Below are 21,550 nucleotides of genomic sequence, written 5' to 3'. Positions count from 1 at the left end.
CTCTCCACTGGGGAAATACATGCTTGAACACACCACCTTATTTCCATGATGGAAGGTGGATGCCACTGGTAGACACTGGAACTGTGGGAGTCATGCAGTGATCTTAAGAGGGCTTGTGGCATGACTATATTGCCTTTGGCTCTGGGTCAAATGGAAAAATATATCCCCAGCTATAGCCTGAGGTTGGTGATAGCACCATAATGTAATCACTAGAGATGGACCGATCCGATATTACGTATCGGTATCGGTCCGATACTGACCTAAATTACTGGATCGGATATCGGAGAAAAATAAAAAATGTAATCCGATCCATTAAATATCACGAAAGCACCTCACAAAACTTGCAACACGCCGTAACTCACCTCAGAACGTTAGCATGTCGGAGCAGTATGCATCACGTGATAGAGCGGCTGTGGCATGCGGGACCTGTCGGTGGTCTGGATAGCATTTGGAGCTTCGCTAGCAACCCAGCATTTCATCTCCGACAAAGTTATCCCGAGAGAAGTAAAGCAAGTGTGTAAGTCCATCTCTGAATGTTTGTAAAGCATTCCTGCGTTAAGCTTAACAAGCGACTGCCTCTCCTGCTGCTACTTCAATCATGAAACTGCTTAACGATCAGCTGATCGGCTTTTCTGTCGCGAGTCCGTGTCTCTAGTTTGCTTTTGGCCCACTTTGCACCAGAAAGAGGAAACCAGCGGCTGAACAACAGCAGCACGTTTAAGCTTGATCAGCTGTTGTTAGAATTTATTTAATATTACTTTCTACACCAGGATCTTTTTCTATGTAGCTGACGCTGGTAACTGTGCAGGGGCGGATCTAGCAAAGTTTAGCCAGGGGGGCCGATAGGGCATTAACAGGGAAAAGGGGGCACAAAGACATACTTTTCTTTCTTATTCTCATTTAAAATGTCTAGCTTTTAATAAATAATTATCTGACACCCAAAGTTTTAATTTGATGCAAAATGTATAGAAGTCCATTATTGTATATAGTGACTATTAAGTATAATATATATACCCTAGTAAGCTATACTACTTTTTCCTTTGGGAAGGTACCATCTGTGCAGTCTGCAATTTTGTTGAAGAAAGATGTTGAATCTATTTAATATTTCTTGAAAAATAATTGATTTCTGTGCATTTTTTTTTCACACTGCATCAAATTAAGGTTGATTACGTTGATTAAGCATCATGAGGTGGAGCGTGAGGGGTGGTTCCCTATTTTTTATTTATTTATTTTTGTTGTTGCTGGGAGTTGGAACCCTATTAGTTAGGTTGCTTAATATTTATGCTAAGTACTCTTTAAAATACCAGAATAGGGAGGATGGTGTAGGTTTAAGTTTATTAGATTGATCAGTATTGCTGTACTATGAAATATTTTTTTTTGCATACAGGTATAACAGAATAGCTTTAGTGTAGTTGTTGTTTTAAACTTGAGTATGAACTTATACAAAATGCAGCAAAATATTTAAAAAACAGTTTTGTTGATTAAAAAACACTATATCGGATTCATATAGGTATTGGCAGATATCCAAATTTATGATATCGGTATCGGTATCGGACATAAAAAAGTGGTATCGTGCCATCTCTAGTAATCACACTATAAACTCAACATTTCTCAGTTGCAGGGGCTGAAGAAAAATTTAGCAATGTGTTTTTCTTCTTATTAAGCTTTTCTACTCTTAGTCGTCCATCTGTAACTGGTCATGGAGTTGCTCAGCAACAGTAACCACTGCTAGTTAATGTAAGCTTCTGGTCGTCGAGGTCCTCAATGTTCTAATGATTCCTTTAATGTAAGACAAAAAGGAGAATATTAAACAATAATTTATATAAAAACAGATTCTTTTTTTCAGATCATACGGCTTGCATCCACCATTTTTCCAACTTTTTTTTACTCCAAGACTTTAAAAGTTAACCTTCGTGTACGACTTGATAATGAAATGGCAACATTTTAGCCATGGTTGGTGTACAGATGTACTTTCACTCAGATGATTTCAATCTAGTACTGACAGTTCCACTGTCTGTACAACAGCCCCAGAGTGTGTGTCACTTTTTGTCTGAAGGAGCCTGTTAATATTTAAATTTCATGTTTGTCTGGATTTAACAAGTGCAGCGGGAGACAGGATGATGTGCATAAGGGGTGTGCCAAAGAGGATGGAGGATCAGATAAAAGGTCATCACAGCTCTGAATACTTGATCATTATGTGTGCTTCTGTCTGTCTGGAGAAAGACTGACTGTCACAGGATCATAGCAGGAAAGCTATTTAGTGACTGTTATACAAAGTGCCCAAAACAAGTATAGTGGCTCCTGCTGAAGGTCTATTTTACTCTGCAAATGAAGATTAAATGATATCACCCACAAGCTGATATGAGACTCTATCTCACAATAAGGTTTGTGTCAGAATTTGCAGAAAATAATGCAAACTGCAGGATTCAGTGAAAAAAAAAAGAGAGCCACAAATCAATCTGTATATCTTAAAGAGTAATTTGTTATACAGATATACAGAGGTATATCTGTAAAGATATACAGAGGAGCAATGTTTAGGATATCTTTGTATGTTTATGCAACTTCAGCTTTACAAACCACTAAGCAAGTTAACAAGAACAGAGAGGTACAGGCACGGAGATGTCCATGATGGAGAGAAACGACCAAAAGGCATAAAATGAAATATTTCCACTGAGCAATGGGAGAACATAGCATATTGTACAATGTGCCTCTCTTTCTCTTATGGCTTCTTAATAATTTACAGAAGAAACTGCACTCTGTGCTATGCCATGCCTACGAGTGTTTTTGCAAAGAATTGCTTCAGTAATGTGTGAAAGTTTGCCACTTAGGAGTCAGCTACTGAAAAACTGAATGACAAAGTTAGAGGTAGGGCCCCACTGTTTACATGGAGTAGTGTTATTCAAATGTAATGAGGCTGGCTAGCTGAAACCCTGCTTCACTGCGGTGATTTAATCAAATAAAGCTCTTAAAAGAAATCCCAAATCTGTTCCAATTACTGCACTGAATCCTGCAGCTACAATTAGTCCCAGAGCTGATGGTGTGCTGCGGGCTGTTCTTGGATAACCTGCAGATGGTGATTCGTGCATGCTGTATCAACATTGCCTGAGAGGACACTGGACCTGGTGTGTATTTACATTTTGTGTGGGTTGTATTTTAACACTAAAATATAACTACGGGCATAATTTGTTTTTGAGTCATCTGAGTGTATAGAACGCACAGTAGCAGCAGCTGAGGGCAGTCTGATAGTCTTTAGCAAATTAATAGCTTGACTAGTGCCCGAGCGTGAATTTCCTTACTGCAGCATGCTGCCTATGCGTAATTTGGTCATTCTGCTAAAGACTCTTTAAGGTACATTCTCTGAAGTTTTCCTGTCCTTGACACCCTCCACCCACTCACTACTCCTCTGAAGCACTGGCTCTTTCGTTCTAGAATCAGCATGATTTATAAGAGCTAATAGCCACCCACTCTCTTCACGCTCTTTAACTCTCAATCTATTGATATCAGTCAGCCAGGAAATGGAGCTAAATTATCCCATTCACTGAGAGACTTTAACAGTCCAAAGGATTTACCCTCTAACTGAGAATTTTGCACATTATACAAAATTTTCACAGACCACACAAACTGACATTTGCATTATGAACATGCCGATTAATTATGCATACTTTCTCATCATGCTATGGAAATAATTAATTGTGACATGCACGTTCTTTTCTTCCTGGCACAGTGCTAATGACTAGTAATATAAACCAGCATGAAAAGGCAATCAGGGCTCTGAAGACAAGAAGAGGAATTATAAAAAATAAAGACAAAGAGATATTCCACGAGGAAGCAGACTGGTTAAAGAGGCCACCCACCCTCTACCCCCCACTTACCCAATAACACAGACTGGTGAATCACTTCACCGCCCCTCCCCAGCGCACACCAGTCCTACCATATAGAGAAAATTGAGTGGGGCATATATATATTTAAATCCATCACTCCCTTAACTTCTCCTAATGCAAATCCTCTGCTGGCCCTAATCACTTCACTACATTTTTATTCACCTTCCTTCTTCCTAAGTGGGCCAACTTGCCCTTTCCCTCAACCCGAATCCTTGTTGCTTTCTGGACACTTTTTTTTCCCTTGCAAAAATGCACTGGGATGCTTCAAGGATGAAGTGCTTTGATCTCTGAGAACATCTCATCCTCTTGACAGCAAAAGTGCAATGTTTCTTTGTAAGATATTTTTCAGCTCAAGCACGGAGAGCAGCTGAACAAAAAGGTGGAGTGTTTTGAACGAGAAAAGGTGCCGGGTAAAGTGCTTTCACAAAAACAGCTGCTTCAGCTGCCTCTATTGAAAATATCTGCAAAAACGTACTCCAAACAGAAACCTGGTGGGCACAAAGCTTAATGTTTTCTTTTGGATTATTTCTTTCTCTGCATATCTGCTGCCCATAGACGCACACATTAGCAGTACTTCTATCTCTGCCACAAGCATCAGTAAAAAAAAGAAGAAGAAAAAAAAGACACATTCTGACTTCAAGCTCAGACGGAGCATGAAGCAAACAAAGAACAGTTGTCTTTGTTCAGCTGGCACAGGCGAGGGAGGGGGTACAAGGAGGGATAAGGATGGAGGATGGGGAGAGACAGATTTCTCTTTTTCTCAGTATGAACGTAAAAAGAGCTGAGAAGCAAAATTTCCTGCTCTAATAATACACGTACACACAATGCAGAATCCTGAGTACCATGCTTTTAAACAGCGCTGTGCTTACTCAGGTGGATCTATGCTTACACAAAAGCGTGTAATATAAAGCATTATACCAATGACTGCTTAAGCATACTGTGTATTTCTATTCTGAGGGATGAGTTAAGCTTAAAGCAATGCTACAAAAGCTTTTTAAGGGTCTGCAGCAGTGTTAGAAGCCCTGTGAGGCTGGCCTGCACCCTGCTAGAGAGGTCTGAACAAAATGCTGAATGTAGCATGCTAATTTGCTCATAATGATAATGCTATCATGCTGATATATTGCAGCTTAAAAGCTTGTTTACCATGCAGTTCACCAACCACTTTGGCATGTTAGCATGAAAATATATGCAAATTAACTCCAGGCACAAATTGAAGCTTGGGTGAATCACATTAATTTTGCAGGTATGTATTCATCAGGTAAAGTATGCGTACATTTTATTGTTTTTTCTCGATGAAGACGTTCTTTTAGTAGTTTATTGATTTCTGGAGGAGAACCATCTTGCAGCTACTATCAAACTGATGACGTGATATTTCATAACATGAGTGAATTGCTGTTACAGGGATGATCAAAGCCAGAATACATCATATTTCATGCCAGTCTGTCCAGTAAGTCTTGCAATATCTGAGTCAAAGATCGGCAGTGATATCACTTAAATGCACAAATATGTCTCTAGGATAAAAACTGAGCCAAAAAAAATATTACTCCGCTTGATACAAAAGTAAAATTATTCCATTAGTAACCGATAAAATAAAAAAATAACTTCTTTGGACACAAACTGAAGTATTCTGGTTTCCCTGATCTCAACATACTCCCAATTACCTCTTGATGATGACACATAAGGCATATTTAAGTCTTGCTTTGAAATGGAATGAATAGAATAGAGTTTGATTCATTCGGAATATTTGAACTTGACAACATTTTTCTTTTGTGCGTCCCCAGCTGTATCTGTGAAATTGGAAGTATAAAAAAAACAAAACAAAAAACCTCATTCTTCGACTTGAGGCTGTCAAAGCATTTTTTTTTCTCCTGCTTTGCAAGACATCAGTGATGTAAAACCCTACTCGTGCCACGTGTGATTGAATTTTTAAGGAGTTGTTATTGTTGCAGGAATGAACAGAAAAGAACCAAATTGCTTTTAATATTCTCATTTGTCTGAGAGAGGACATGAGAAGGATGGATAAATACAACTGATTAACGAGATGCTATTATTCTATTATACTTTTTCACCACAGTACACCCAGGGGCAATTAGTGTTATTAATATATTTTTGCAAAAAGAAAAGCAAAACGTAAAGGAGTACACACGGCTACTTTATACACACACACACACACACACACACACACACACACACACACACACACACACTGCAAATGCTTCAGAAACTGTTTTAATTTTGGATTAGGCCAAAACAAATCAAGCAAGGCCTGCATTTGACAAACTCAAATGAAAGTCAGTTCCCAAGAGCCTCTGCTAAATTGCTTTGCTAAGGAGCAATTAGAAAGGGATCTGTTGATTTTGTTTTTAAGTGGCTCTGATTGGTTGCAGAGTAGAAGGCCCTAATGTGGACACTAATGCAAAGTGACATGTGTAACAGAAGTCAGGACCTCATCACCTCTGTGGCTATTAAGACCAATTCCGATGAGACATTTCACACAAATTCACCTTGAGTCTCAGCAGTGGAGCTGGACATACAAAGTCAGTGGTATCACTCTGCCCTGCATTTCTAAACAGCATGTTTAACAGTATGGTTAAAGATTATCAAATATTAACTCTCCCAGGATTAATAATGCAGTCACACTCTCTCATATAACTATCACTCGCATTTTTTGTTAAATAGTTCGGGTTTGTAGGCACAGTTTACCTTTATCTGCGGGTGTATAAGAACGTACTTTTGTGTGTTTATTTGAGTGGACCCTAAGTGACTTGAGAATTTCGAAGAATGTAATAAAATACTTTACTCATTAGAGTCACAACATACAGATACAAGAACAATATCCTTGTAATATCTGAGATTTAGCTTACCTTAAAGCCAGTCTGGCTCCATCCTGTCAGCACCTTTAAAGTTTACTAATTAGCATGTGCCAACTGCTTTTTGGGAATCCCCTAAAAAAAAACCTATGTGATATGGACAAACTGTCATAATTTGTAGACAAAGAGATGTGGGGGTGATTGATTTGGTTATGGGGTTGGTTTTTTTGGCTATTTATTTGCTATTTTTTGGAAAGATAGTTGAGCTAGGTTAAGTTAAGACTCTGGGCTGTAGCTGTAGTTGTGGGAGTGATATTGCTGATATCCCCAAAACAATGATCATCAGTATTATAGTCTATGGTTTGGTATAATATAACAGAGCCAGCTGAAAGTCACAGAAAACACAGCACCTGTACACTGTTGGTATAAAATGTGAAAACCCTGCAATAAATGCAGTGAAGCTTAAAATGTTCAATCTACGTTGATACTGAAAGGAGCTGATTCAGCTGAGGGGAGATTTTCTGAGGCTGGTTGTGCTAGTTTTTGTTGAATTGCAACATGCAGTATTGTAAGATGTTTCTGTTTCTCTGCCCATCCCAAGTCTAAATTATTATAAAGTTAGAAAATTACAAAACTCACAACTAGGCCAAGGCCCAAGCACTATTCAAGGAAGTGAATAATAATCATTTCAACTGCACCATCTGCACCAAAATCTAACTTCATAGTTATTAAGTCACAGAGAAACTAAACAGAAATAAAAACACACCTCTGTATTTGTCATGTATACACACACCGGCCACTTCATTACGTACATCTTGCCATTATATTGGGATGGATCCTCTTTTGCTTTTAGAACTGCTTTAAATCTTCTTGGCAAAGACTAATCTAAGTTTTGGAAACTTTCCTCAGAGATTTTGCTCCAAATTTCTGGTCACATCCATGATGAGAATCTCTCATTCCACCACATGCCAATCGCGCTCTATTGGAATGAAATCTGGTGACTGTTGATGTAAGTTGAATGCAGTGAACGCCATGTTTAAGAAACCAGTTTGAGATTAACTAAGCTTTATCACATGGTGCGTCATTCTGGTGGAAGCAGCCATCAGAAGATTGCACACTGTGGTCATGAAGGCATGACTATGGTCAGCAACAACACTGAGGTAGGCTGTGGTGTTTGTGATAGTCATATAGTGCTAAGGAGCCCAAAGTGTGCCATGAAAAAATGTGCTACACCATTTCACCACCAGCAGCTTAAAACCTTTCATGCAAGGCACAATGAATTCATGCTCTCATGATATTTAACCTTAGCAGGAGAAATTGAGACCAGACAATGTTTTTCTAGTTTTCTATTTCCAGTTTTGGTGAGACCATGTGAACTGTAGCCTTATTAAATCACCTTTCATTCCCCAGTTTGAACCTCAGCAGGTTGTCTTGAACATGTCTGCATGCTTCAATGCACTGGCTCACTCCCAAGTGATTGGCTAATGTATTTGTAGTAAAGAGCAGCTAAACAGGTGTTCCCAATAAAGTGGCTAGTGAGTGTATATGTGCTCACAACTTCACACGTGTAAGTGTCCGTTTATTAGCGTTGGTGGAATGGGCATCTGCAGTTCCTTAGAAGTGTTTGCTGCAGTTTGGCAGAAGGTGGTGATGGTACCAAGGATGGTGTAATTATGGCATAATGTCACATCAAGGCTGTAAATGTGTTAAATGTTCAGAGGCAAGCAGCATCTGCTCTGGTTCCATCTGAAAACAGCATGAGACTGTTAATAATAACATCAGTAAAGCTCAGTTAAAAAAAATCTCTTCAAATAAAACTCCCTTGAGATCTTGTGCTCCAATAAATATTATTTTATGTGTTCCAAATAAACCGTGGGTGAACTCAAGCAAATGCTTCTGGATAAAAAAAAGGAGGCATTATCATGTCTGTGAGTGTCTCCATCTACTTCTCAGCATGCATTTTATTTCAGTATTCATCTGATCATTTCTGCCTTTTATAGTCCACCCATCTATGACCCCAAACAAGCACTGACAAGAAAAATGACATCTTATCGTCTCTTCAGCGGAGTGCAGTGCAGCAAAATCACGAGAAGACCTGCGAAAGGTAAAACAGGGGGCACATGTTTCTTTGCGACTGTTTTTCCCAGATGGTCATGTGGAGGGAGCTGTGTGATCGGAGATCTAATAAACCGGTGGATATGCTGCATCGCCATTCCTGGGAGGGAGTTGTTGCCAGAGCAACCACACCACAAGCACTGCAGGTTAATGGTGGGAAATTATGATTTGCTGGTTGCAACCTGCGCACGCACTGACTGCTGAATCAACTTTGAGCTCTCAGTGGGGGTAGCACGATGTGAGCAGTAGCGAGTTTTATACATCACAAAGGACGTAGAAAAAGTTCCAGATGGATTCTGCAAATTGGCAAATATAAGAAAAAAAAAACATTATACCTAGACGCCCTGCAACTATACGGAATAATTCAAAATGTAAATCTAGACTAGAACATCATCTGAGATTCAGAGGATGCAGCTGTTTCCTCGTCAGCCTGCTCGCTTTTCTCTTTTTCTGCTCTCTTTCCTGCGCATCCAAAATAAATTATGCAAAATTAGTCATTATTGCTGACATGTTCTATTTGATTTTAGACTAAAATATGACCTATAATTGAATTCATTCATTTTATGTTTACTTCTGCAGGAAAACTGACTGCTAGCCTACAGAAGTGAAAGAAAATAAGGTTAATTTCTTACTTAATGCTGCCTAATTCTCGAGATCAGGGTGGTAAATAAATAAATAAAAATCTCCTGATGCACTTTCTCACCTTTAGTTTACTGACATCAGGATGTTGACATATAGAATATTATATTGTATCCTGTGCAGAACAGGAGTTAGTCTGTTGGGTTTCCATCAACAAAGTGAAATGCATAAACCTTTTTTTTGTTGATGGATGCAACTCAAAAAGGGCTCCACTACAATGTGAGGGGGTCTGAGGAGAATGTTCAGAACCCTCTGATTTAAAGGGTTAGGGGGTGACAAATCGAAATGGTGAATGGACTGGTCCTTTCTCTTCAAAAAAGATTCAAGATTCCAACAACAAAACAAAAAGAATAACCTAAAATGCCTACTATGTGGATGTCACAAGAAGGACGCCATCATATTAACTTCCACTACCACTGAGGTTTTCTTTGGGGTCTGCTCAGTATTAAACGAATGTATGTATCTGAAGAGTCATCTGTTTCCTGGGGTCAACAGTTCATAATCCTTTTAACTGTTTGCGTCTTTCTATCAACAGTCCATCATAACCATGTGAAATGGTTGAACACTGCAGTATTTCATCAGTGGTACGCAAATCCAAACTTGGTCTACTAATGTGGAATGGAGAATCTATAAAAGCTTTGATAAAAACCAATAAAATGGCAAAAGTGTCTTTGTGCTGACAATGTATATACATATGTCTGCAATTATCTCCTTAATTCTTTTGTAAAAGAGCAAACCCTGCACGTGACATCCTTGCACACATTCTTGCACACATTGATGATAACATCTGTTCTCCGTAGCTGTAGTTTGGATGAAGTACCTGACAGGCAGTGCCCAGACTTGCAGCTCAAACAGAAAGTGATGAAACAGTGTCATTTTCACGGCTCCCGCAAGAAAAGGAGGGAGGAGGAGGAGGCGGCGGAGGAGCAAGAATGAATCCAAAGAAGTGACAGTTGTGTAGGAAATATGTATCTTTCTTAAATTCCCAAAATGGACTCCTGTGTTTGTGTGAAGAGTTTGCGTATTACTTGCCTTATGCCTAAATCTGTTTCCACGTCAGTGTGGGGACTCGCCTTCCGTATGTGGATAAAAGAAAATCCCTATGACGTAAACAGTTTAATTTAATGCTGAAGATCTGGTCAAAGGGTTCTGGTAATGTTCAAGTTGAGTGATTCTTAAACTTCAGAAGCTCCACAAGCCACAAAGTTCACACCCAGCAGCCAAAAATCATTAACAATTCAATTATAATAAAAAATTACATTATCATTATATCACTGAACCTAGCTTCTCTTCATGTTTTTCTCCAGGTCATCCATGCCTGCAGCGACTCTATGTTCCACCAGTTAGTCTTGAGAAACCATTGGGTAAGGTCCAGTGTGTAAAGATGGTAAAAGTCCAGGAATTCAATGTTAGTCATTAAACTTCCGAGTCTGTGCGTGTGTATGTGTGCGCGCGCGCATGCACATGGAAGAGAGAGCTAGGGAAATGGGGGAAGAAGTGGGGTGACTAGATCCACTTTAAAGTCCATTTCAATTCATAATTATTATGAATTATTAACTCCGAGCTCGTGGCAGACAAAAGATTTTCTACCAAACACGTTCACACATTTTTTTCACTGGTGATAACTACTTTTCAGTAAGGTTTACCCGAAGAGTGAAAATACGCACAATGTTTAAGCGCTCAACAATAACACTAATAATCTAAAAAGAAAACATCGAAATAGTCTCAGTGTAGTCACATGTCATTGTTTCCTCAGCCTGAGGTTCAATCACAACATAATCCGCGCATCGCAGTTTACGGCCGGTAGGGTGGGATTTTCGTTCCCATGGTTGTGATGACAGAACAGATGGTGAGGCTGCTTGTTTGGGCACCAGAGTCGGTGTCAGAGGCTTTTCTGTCCAGCTGACCTGTACAGGGCAGCTGCTCTCTGGAAGCTGCGCGCTGCTGCTTTTCACTGCTGAAGTATCGCCTGTCGCCGTGTCTCAAACACCAGTTGGAGTAGAAGGGGAGCGAAAAGCCGGGGTACGGGGTGCTTTGCTACAAAATCTCTTCGTTCGGGTTCACATCTGTATTCGAAAACATAGTTTGCGTCGCTCAGTCACCTTCCTGGAGTGGCGGATGCTGCATGGGTCACATACAGTAGCCTGCAGCATTCTTTGGTACGGAGGATTCGGCGCTTCGTAGGTGAGAGCAAAACGCCTGTTTATTTTATGCATGTGCTGATGTTTTTCGGTGCATGCCCATAGAACAGCTCGGGCGATTTTCTTAATTTCTGACTTGTATGACGGCATTAATATTTTAATCCGTTTCAGAACGATACAGATGAAGTCATCATTTTGCAGTTCTTAAAAAGATTTGAGAGCTGCACTGTTCAACAAAGATCCAATGTGACAATAATGGATTCTCGTTAAGAGACAAGACTGATTTGATTGCCCGAACAAACGGAAATATAGATTATTCAATAATAGTAATATTAAAAAAATAAATAAAATAATAATAATATTAAGGTTTATCGATGTTTGGACGTTATCATTCTGCGGTGTGTGCTCAGTCAGTCTTATCAATAAAATGCTTTTTTTGCTGTGATTTTTCGAGGAGATTGCGCTCTGCAGTCAGTCTCTACAGGGCATATCTTCATTATGAGCCGTTCCAAGTCTAGACAATCATCAATGTGTGACGTTAGGACGCAGGAAAACAAAGAAAACATGAACCAAACCTGGTGTTAAAAATGGCTTTAAGTGAAATTATTTCTGTTTTAATTGTTATAGTTTTCTCCATAAAAGATCTAAATACATCTCTACATGGACGTTGTTAAACGCGCAGTATTGTAGACTTTCCACTGTAGTTGGTTGAACTAACAATGTAGTGTAACATTTAACATTTACACATACTTACCCGGTGCAGTGCAGAGTGCACTGGGGCAGCTGAGTAGTATTCACCTCTCTCTCCACACACACACACACACACACACACACACACACACACACACACACACATACATATATATATATATATATATATATATATATATATACACACACACACACATATTTATATATGTGCATGCCAAATAAGGGTGAGGAAATGAATCCTTAGGAAGTGTGTGAAATTATGACAAGGAGAGGAAAGGAGACAGACAACCCTGTGTTTCTACTAAAAAGAAAGCGGGGGGGGTCTGCATTGTTCAGGTCACCTTTGTCAAGTTGGCTCTGTTGTTTCAGCTGCTGCACTACAGAGCACCTGTTACTGAGGTCACTAATGCGGCACCAAGGGTTGAGGATCATAACTGTTTATTACAAACGTCTGGTTGAGTTTTGTCATCTTGTTTACACAGACAAAAAGATTGTGCATGATTTGCACACTGCCAATCTTCCAGCAAATGCAAGCACACAACTTTGTGTAGTCGCCCAACGAGCCAGTGATATGAAAGCTGTGGATCCCCCCCCCCCGAATCTTAGCATCAACAATGCACAGTGACGTATCTCCTCAGCTGGTAACAGGGAGTGTGAGAAAATACCGACACAAAGACACGACTTGGTGTGTCTGTGCGCCATTGTGCGCCATAGGGCTACCGCTGCAGCATGTTCTGGAGCTGCAGTTCCCACAGTGGTGGAGGGGAGTTGCGGGTGTCAACAGCTTGACCTTATTCCTTTGAGAGTGTGATGTGAATTCAAACATGGGAACGCAATGAGCCATTAAAGGTCTTGTCGTTTTGTTGTGACTGAATGAGTGTTTTTATTTTATTTCATTATCAGTATATGTTTTTTCACACTCTACATAGTACTTTAAAAAGCCTTTTTAAAATAAAATATGATGCTCGGTCAATTTAAAGATTAAGTATGTCATTAAAAACAAACTAAAACACTGAAAATGTAGGTAAAAATAAGAAATAGTAAATGAACTAAGTTTGTGAAGACTTATTGTCCATTCGATGCAAACCACATTCATTCACAACATTTTTATTGTACACATGCAGTCTTCACTGTCCCTTCCCACATGTAAACTCACACATAATAAAGAAGCACATTTCCTAAAATTCCACTCAAAAGAATTAATATTGGCACGATTTCTTTGCTCTGTGCAGTAGGTCAATTTAAACAGAGAAAGTTAATTTCCCTTGACCTCTGAGTCTTTCCAAATAGGGATTCCCCAGAGATTAGAGACCTTGGCATGTCACTATGATTAATCGATACTCCAATGACAACATATTGGCTTTTCACACACGCTGCAACTTTAAGGAGAGCTGAGGTGGAGAGGGAGAGTGTGGACAAAAAAAAGGGACAGAAAAAAAAATAAAGCCAAAGAAGAAAAATTGTGTCAAGATCCATCTCTGTTCCACAGGGAAATAAGCCTCCTGTATGGATTTGCGGTAAATGGAAATACAGAGACAATTTGCTGCTCTGCGACTTTTAACCTTCAGTGGATTCTGAAGAAATCATGCAGCGTACTTTTCCGTGATTCCATACATACTATTCGATTTTGTCATTGCTCCTTGAGTCCTGTGGCGTTTTCAGCTCCTCCTGTAGTCTTCGAGCTCTCCACCTTCTCTCTCTTTGCGCTCTGTCTTTTTCCTGACTGGTTGGACATGCATCCCTCTCAGCTACACCTCTGCAATCAGCAGCTGCACCAAAGCCCTCTGTGATGTGAAGTGAGACACTTGCATACTAATGGAGCAGAAACAGGATGTCTCTCAGGCAGGCCAGCACAGTGAGGACATGAAGAAAACATCAGGCGGCATTGCTTAGGTTTCAGTGCCACATTACAGCTCTGGATTGATGCTGTTTGTCATGGCAAACTCGAAGCATTAGTAAATGAATAAGTGTCTTATTATAATATAGCGTATGGTGATGCATGTGCAAAGTATAGTTTTATTTATTGGTTCCTCTGCGAGGGCAGTGTTTTCCTTGCACATATGGTTGGCTGTTTAATCATACCAGTGGGTTTCTATTGCATCAGCCCAAGTTTTTACTGGCATATTTCATTCGCTGCCTGATGGCACTAATAGCTGTCTTCTCATATCTTTGGTTATGGAACAAATGCCGGTGGCATAGCCGTTGCCATGGTGATGGGATGTCTGTGAGCCTGTTGTGTGGCTGCTGATACAGAAACACTGCTCACATTTTGCACCCGGTGAAACGGGCCCCAGAAACAGATGGGTGAAAGAATTGCCTCCTGTGAAAAATGATGTGGTGCGCTATCAAGTGAGGTCCCTCCTGGCTGTGCCAGGGGCATATGGTGAAATATAATATTAGCGGCAATTCTTAGAAGGGCGTAAAATCAAATGAACTGAAATTACTCATAAAACAACACAAGTGTCATGATTTTTATTCAATCAAAGTGTTTTCAAATCACCTCTTTAATGTCTGTGATTGAAAACAATGACTGCCAGGTGCACCCATAAAGACTTGCACGCCGCAGATCTAAAGAGAAATGATCTTGCATCTGATTGCAGGTTTGTTTTCCTTCAGGGGCTCTCATTATCTCGCCACTTGTATTGTCCAAAGAAAATGTCTTATAAATAGATTTATGGAGCCTTAACATAGAACAGACAAACTTCGTTATGTTCCGCAATTACATCCTGCTGTCATGCTTCGGACTCTCAGGGCCAATGAACCTCTGAAGGTTCAGCTGAACCAAGTGCAGACCAATTGTAGATTCCGTGCAGCAATTGTAGATGGTTGTTGACGCATTTTATATATATAATGTGAACTTGGATTAAAACCTCATAACTACTGGGTGTGCTGTGAGAGTAAATCCCTCAGCTTGAGCCTTCAGTTTAGACAGTCAGCTGGATAATGCCGAGCTACTGAAGGATTTTTCTTCCTCCTTCCAGTGTTCTGAGTATGCATGCATGTAAAAATCAGCAAGTCAAATAATAATAGGCAAGGACGGGTATGTGTCGGGGGATGTGTTGCGATGGGACGAAAAATGTATTTTGTGTGAAAGTGTAGATCCAAATGTAAGAAGAAATATGTTTCATACAATATCTGTGCTCTCTGCTGCCACAGCCGAGTGATTAGCAATAGATTTTCAGCATAAAGGTGCTCGTACCCAAGAGGTGCAGCCCTGCTGTGGCAGTGAGTGTATTATATTATATCTCAAACCGAATCTCTGCTGCATCCCTGAGAGCAGTGAAAACAAAAGTTCATAAAGTTGTCCACCACCCACCCTCTTGTTGATATGATCTGGTAGGACTTTACAAGTCCTCTGTTGCAGTTTAAATTGTGAGACTGAAGTGTGTTGCCCACTACAGAATATATAGTTATCATGAGGAAGTTGTACGTGGAGCTTCTCAGTTACAGAAGCAGTCTATAAGACTGCACAGAACACACAAGCTGTGTAGAAAACTGTAAGAATGTGCATTAAAGGCCATAACACTCTGACACAATGTATGCAAAAAAAGCGATGGACATAGATTAAAGTTATCCTTCAAACACGTTAGTAAGAGTAGCAGTGAGCAGGGGGTCAGAGCAGCAGGCTGCATGGCTTAGCACTGGACCAGCAAAGGCTCGATGTTATGAACAGGTGGGAAGCCATTCCAATCACTTCAGCAGAACTGGTCCGTGGCCAACAATATGTGTGTGTGTGGGTTGAGCGGAGAGAGTGTACGTGTAAATTTGTGTACTGCAATCATTATGAAGCAAACTACCAGTGAAAAAGAGCATATGTGCCCAACAAAACTTCCCAGGGTCAATAAGGTCAACACGTACACACAGCAAGACATAGGTGGGGACCGGATGCTGACTCCCACAGTGTTGCCAGGCTGCCAGAAACCTAGTGGCAGGTGTCTGAGTTTTATGGCCTCAGCATGAAAACAAACATCACTCCTCCTGTCTTCTCCAATTTAATACCCGAGCAACGCAACACATGGAGCAAGAGAGAGAGGACAGATAAATGTGTTATCGAGGAGATTTCTACATATATTTATAGGCAAGTAATTAAAATGAAGAACATATGACTGGATTATTTAAATGATGGATGATTAAAAGCAGAAGGAGAAGCCACATGTTCAGAGTTTTCTAATCAGGATCTATGAATAGTAGGCACACGTTCCTGCTGCCTCACTTTAGTCACACTGAGAGAATCATTAGATCGGATAGTGTGTGACCAGGTCACTGCAGAGATCAGCCACCTGATCCAAGGTAGCATATGAATTCTTTTGAGAAACTGGGGTGAGCGCTGAAGCTTTAATGCTTAAACTTTCTGTGGTATATTTCCTCTATTTGACTGAATTTGCCTTTTTTTTGTATGTGCAGTTCCTCTCCTCTGCTGCATTTCAATTTCTAGAAACAACTTATTTCTCGACATGGCACAGGCTTTTATTCTGTATCTGTCAAGCAGTTTTTACATTATGGTGTATGCGATGTTAAGGGAAAAACAGCGAGAATCTGTCAACACATCGCAAAGCGTGAACAGACACCATATGAAAGGTGAGGGAAAACAATCTGTATCTATTTTATGTTAATATCTGAGGAACCTGCTACTTACGATCTGAAATAAATGTTACCCATCTCGCACAAACACACACACACGCACACGCATGCACAAACTCAACCTCAGTATGTGAGGATCAAAACAAGCGTTAGTGTTAGTCACACTGGAAGCTGAAACTGCAGTTGTTTGTTTTAGTGAAAGAAAGCCAAGAGCCTCTTTTGCTTTCCCATTTCTCTGTCTTCTATTATAGGAATAAATGGAGATTTCCTTTCAGTTGTTTAGGATGCGTACCGACACATAGACACAAACACAACCTCACATACAGACAAGATACCGTGTCTGCACGTGCAAAACTAGCTAAAAGAAGAATGTTATTTTTCTAGTTTGTAACAGTATAGAGGAATTCTTTTTATTTGTTCAAAGAAACTGACAGCAGTTCCTCATTCTCAACACTCATATTGCTTGTCTGTGCCGGTCATTCTTAGTAATATTTGTCAGACTGGGTGACATCAGACTGTAGAACAAAAGCAAAAAAGCATAAAATCTTAAAAATGCGCTGGTGGCTCAGGATGACAGTCAGCTCATCTTAATCTCAACAAACCTGGACGTGCACAGTTATACAGCAGGCCCACAGCTCAAACTTTTTTTGTGACTGCCTACCATGGGTCTTTATCATAAGCAGTGAGTGATTAACAGTGAAGAGCACTCACTCCCAGTATATTAAGCCTGTTGTGTAATGGGCTCACAGCCAGAGTTGCCGGCTGCTCCCACCCTGCTCGCTCGTTGAAGAGGATAACTGAAACTAAGCTGGTATGCAGATAATCTAACCAAACCAGAGAGAGAGAGCGAGAGAAAACATTTTCATAATCTCCAAGGAGACAGATACATCAAGGAGGCACAGGCAAAAACAAACCTATCATCCTACGTGCTGAAAAGTGTAGTGCTCAGTCTAAAAATGTTGCCTCTTTCTCCCTGTTAGTTAACCTGCTTGGGTAAAATGGCAGTTTTAGTGAAGGAGGAGCAAGATTTTAAATATGTTGCAATGCCTTGTGATTTCATTGCTGTAACACTAAAGCTTTACATGTAAATAAAGAGTGCCTCGCTCAAGAGCAAATTTCAAGCAGTCCTTTGGGATGACTTGTTTCAGCTGAAGTTCATTTCAAGATCTCAAATTAATTAAACACACTTCTGCTTATTATCAGTTATGTCTGGATGTGTGAGCTACAATTTAAAATGATGATAAATTCCTATGTGACTCAAGGGGAACCACATGAATTTGACAGATTCTTTCTGCCCTGTTAGACACATCATTTTAAATATCCCTAAACATCTGTGAGGTGCTGGTATGGAAATGTGACGTGTCTCATTTTTTTCCATCATCTTGAAATTAATAATGAACTCATTACTTTCTCACTTCATTCTGTTATGCCGTTTTTCAATTTCCCCCCCCAGTTACTTATATCCCTTAACAGCTGCTTTACTCTTTTTCTTTTTCAGGTCAAAACCTCAAGTTGAAGTTTGGATCTAATGCCTGTCCTGCCTGTCTTTTGCAAACTCCGTCCTCTTGGTTAGAAATCACTATTCTCAACCTACAGCAGCTAGCTACAAAGGAGACTAATGCTTATTAACCGTACCCTTATATCCTCCTCCCAAACGCTGCCTCTCATTTAAGCCTTTTGTGAGCAGGGAGAGGAGACAACATGGCGCTCAGCTGTCAGCCTTGGCCTCCTCTAATCTGGTTGTGCATAGGATTGCTTCTTTGCTTTCTGTCACCGGCACACGGCAAAGATTGCCCTCATTTGTGTGTTTGCGAGATCCGCCCTTGGTTCACCCCTCAGTCAACCTACAAGGAGGCAACTACAGTGGATTGCAATGATTTAAGGCTAACACACATCCCTACCAACCTGTCAGTGGATACCCAAGTGTTACTGCTCCAAAGCAACGCCATCTCTCGTACCAGCGGAGAGCTGGAGGTACTGTTTAACTTGACGGAGCTAGATTTATCCCAAAACAACTTTAGCACTGTGGAAGCTGTCGGCCTCACAAGCATGAACCACCTGACCACCCTGCATCTAGAGGAGAACCAGATCACGCAGCTGCCAGACCACTGCCTGCAAAACCTCTCCAACCTTCAGGAGCTCTACATCAACCACAACCAGATAAGCTCCATCTCCCCTCGAGCATTTGCAGGACTGCACAGTCTGCTGCGCCTCCACCTTAACTCCAACAGGCTCCATGTCATAGATAGCCGCTGGTTTGAAGAAACACCCAATCTTGAGATTCTCATGATTGGGGAGAATCCAGTTATTGGCCTCCTAGACATGAACTTCAAGCCCCTAGTAAGGCTGAGAAGTCTGGTTCTGGCTGGAATGGATCTCACTGATGTTCCACCCGATGCATTTGTAGGTTTAGATAATTTGGAGAGCATTTCTTTCTATGACAACAAATTGGTCAGTATCCCCCAACTGGCCCTTCAGAAAGTTCCCAATCTCAAGTTCTTGGATTTAAACAAGAATCCAGTCCAGAAAATTCAAGAAGGAGACTTCAGAAACATGCTACGTCTGAAGGAGCTGGGCATCAACAACATGATGGAGTTAGTGTCTATTGACCGTTATGCTATGGACAACCTCCCAGAACTGACTAAACTAGAGGCAACCAACAACCCGAAGCTGTCTTATATCCACAGGTTTGCATTCAGGGATATGCCATCCCTTGAGAGTCTGATGCTTAATAATAATGCTCTTACTGCCCTTTACAAGCAAACTGTGGATGTGTTGCCAAATCTGCGGGAGATCAGTCTCCACAGCAACCCATTGCGGTGTGATTGTGTCATACAGTGGATGAGTTCCAACAGGACCACGGTGCGCTTCATGGAGCCCTTGACTATGCTGTGCACCTCCCCACCAGAATTTAGAGGTCAACGAGTCAGAGAGTTCAGGCTGCTGGAGTCAACGGAGCAGTGTCTTCCCCTTATATCCCATGAAACCTTTCCCAGCCACTTGAATCTAGAGCTGGGCATGAGCGTGAGCCTGGACTGCCGGGCAATGGCTGAACCAAATCCAGATATATACTGGGTGACTCCTCTTGGAAACAAAATCACAATGGACACTGTGTCAGAGCGCTATCACTTGAGCAGCGAGGGCACCCTGCGGCTTTCTCACGTGCAGGTGCAAGATTCTGGTCGTTACACCTGCGTGGCCCAGAACACTGAAGGGGCCGACACACGGGTCGCCACCATCCGCATAAATGGAACCCTGCTCGACAGCGCTCAGGTGATGAAGATTTATGTCAAGCAGACGGAGTCACACTCCATCTTGGTGTCCTGGAAAGTCAACTCTAATGTCATGTCCTCGAACCTGAAGTGGGCTTCGGCCACCATGAAGATTGACAATCCACACATCACCTACACAGCCCGTGTCCCTGTAGATGTCCACGAGTACAACCTCACGCACCTTCAACCTGCCACCGAGTACGAGGTATGCCTCACTGTCTCCAACATCCACCTGCAGACACACAAGTCTTGCGTTAATGTGACAACACGTAGCGCTACCTTTGCCCTGGACCTGACAGACCAGCACCCAAGCGCAGCTGTGCTAGCTGTCATGTCAACCATGTTGCTCTTCCTCAGTCTGGCCACTGTGGGCATCTACATGGCCCGAAGATGGAAGAGGAAAAATTACCACCACTCCTTGAAGAAATACATGCTGAAGACATCCTCCATTCCACTTAACGAGCTCTACCCTCCACTCATTAACTTATGGGAGGCTGACGGTGAGAAGGACAAAGATGGGAGCACAGAGGGAAAACCCTCTCCTGTTGACACCACACGCAGTTATTACATGTGGTGAGGATTCACTGAGGATTTATTGTCTCCAGCAGCACAACGACACACTTTTGCCATTTTGGGGCAAAAGTTGACTAAAGTTGCAATTTTTTTGTATTCTCAGCTTTGCTAATAAGAGGCAGAGTGATCAAGTGCAGGATTTTTATTAGTATAGCGTATCGCCTTTGTTTGATTCTTTCTAACGTTCTGGACTTTCCAAGATGGCAGCTGTAGTTAGCCTCCAGGTTGTCTTAGTTGCTCTGCTCTGTTTCTGTGGTACATTTTTGACTCACTTATTTTTGGGAAGCTTCTACAGCAGCAGGGTCGATGAACTTCTTCCAGCATTACTAGAAATGTTTCTTTCTCGGTTTTGTAAAACAGTTAATCTGTTGCGCACTGATAGATAAAGGAGTTTGTACAAACTTCGAAGCTGACAATGGGGTTTAGACTTGTTAAACTGTCTACTGAATGTTAGCAATTGTGCAGTAATGTTGTATCAACTATATCTTTGAACTTTCTCATTTACAGCGCAAGATATTAGGATTTTAGTTTGCAGATAAATGTGATGTTAAATGCTAGAAATGCAAATGTTTGATAAGTACCTTTTGACTTCTTTTTCCTTAAGGTGCACTAGAAGCCTTTTGACTTTTTGTTCATTCTTTTATTTGGCTAGACATTTGTTGGCTGCTTAGTTTATTATTTTCACATGCAACATGTATACTAAACACGTTAAAATAAATAACATTTTGATTCTTTTACAGAACTTTGGGAGTTTTCTGTGACTCTTTGGCATTAGAATTGCATCTGTTCGCTTTAGATTAACAGTGTTAGTGGTTGATGACACATGC

General features: G+C 40.9%; 1 protein-coding gene across 5 annotated transcripts; it reads left to right on the top strand.

The window, feature by feature from the left end:
- Window positions 1-216: 216 nt before the first annotated feature.
- Window positions 217-21,436, top strand: LOC309706897 (leucine-rich repeat neuronal protein 1-like). Of its 5 annotated transcripts, none has more exons than XM_082533887.1 (3): window positions 217-517; window positions 10,753-10,809; window positions 18,377-21,436. In XM_082533887.1, exon 3 carries the CDS (start codon window positions 18,580-18,582, stop codon window positions 20,725-20,727), a length of 2,148 nt encoding a protein of 715 aa, XP_082390013.1. In that variant the 5' UTR covers window positions 217-517; window positions 10,753-10,809; window positions 18,377-18,579; the 3' UTR covers window positions 20,728-21,436. The 5 variants fall into 5 exon arrangements, with proteins under 5 accessions (XP_082390013.1, XP_082390012.1, XP_082390015.1 ...); XM_082533886.1 differs by lacking the exon at window positions 10,753-10,809 and adding an exon at window positions 8,692-8,795; XM_082533889.1 differs by lacking the exon at window positions 10,753-10,809.
- The last annotated feature ends 114 nt before the right edge of the window (window positions 21,437-21,550 follow it).

The sequence above is a fragment of the Aulonocara stuartgranti genome, assembly GCF_965226115.1.
Source record: "Aulonocara stuartgranti genome assembly, chromosome: 5".
Classification (NCBI taxonomy): Eukaryota; Metazoa; Chordata; class Actinopteri; order Cichliformes; family Cichlidae; genus Aulonocara; species Aulonocara stuartgranti.
Note: the sequence above shows the minus strand (reverse complement) of the source record. Positions and strands in the feature narration are given on the sequence as shown.

Coding starts and splice junctions, on each gene's coding strand:
- LOC309706897 (XM_082533889.1), top strand. CDS start 18,580: ATGGCGCTCAGCTGTCAGCCTTGGCCTCCTCTAATCTGGTTGTGCATA.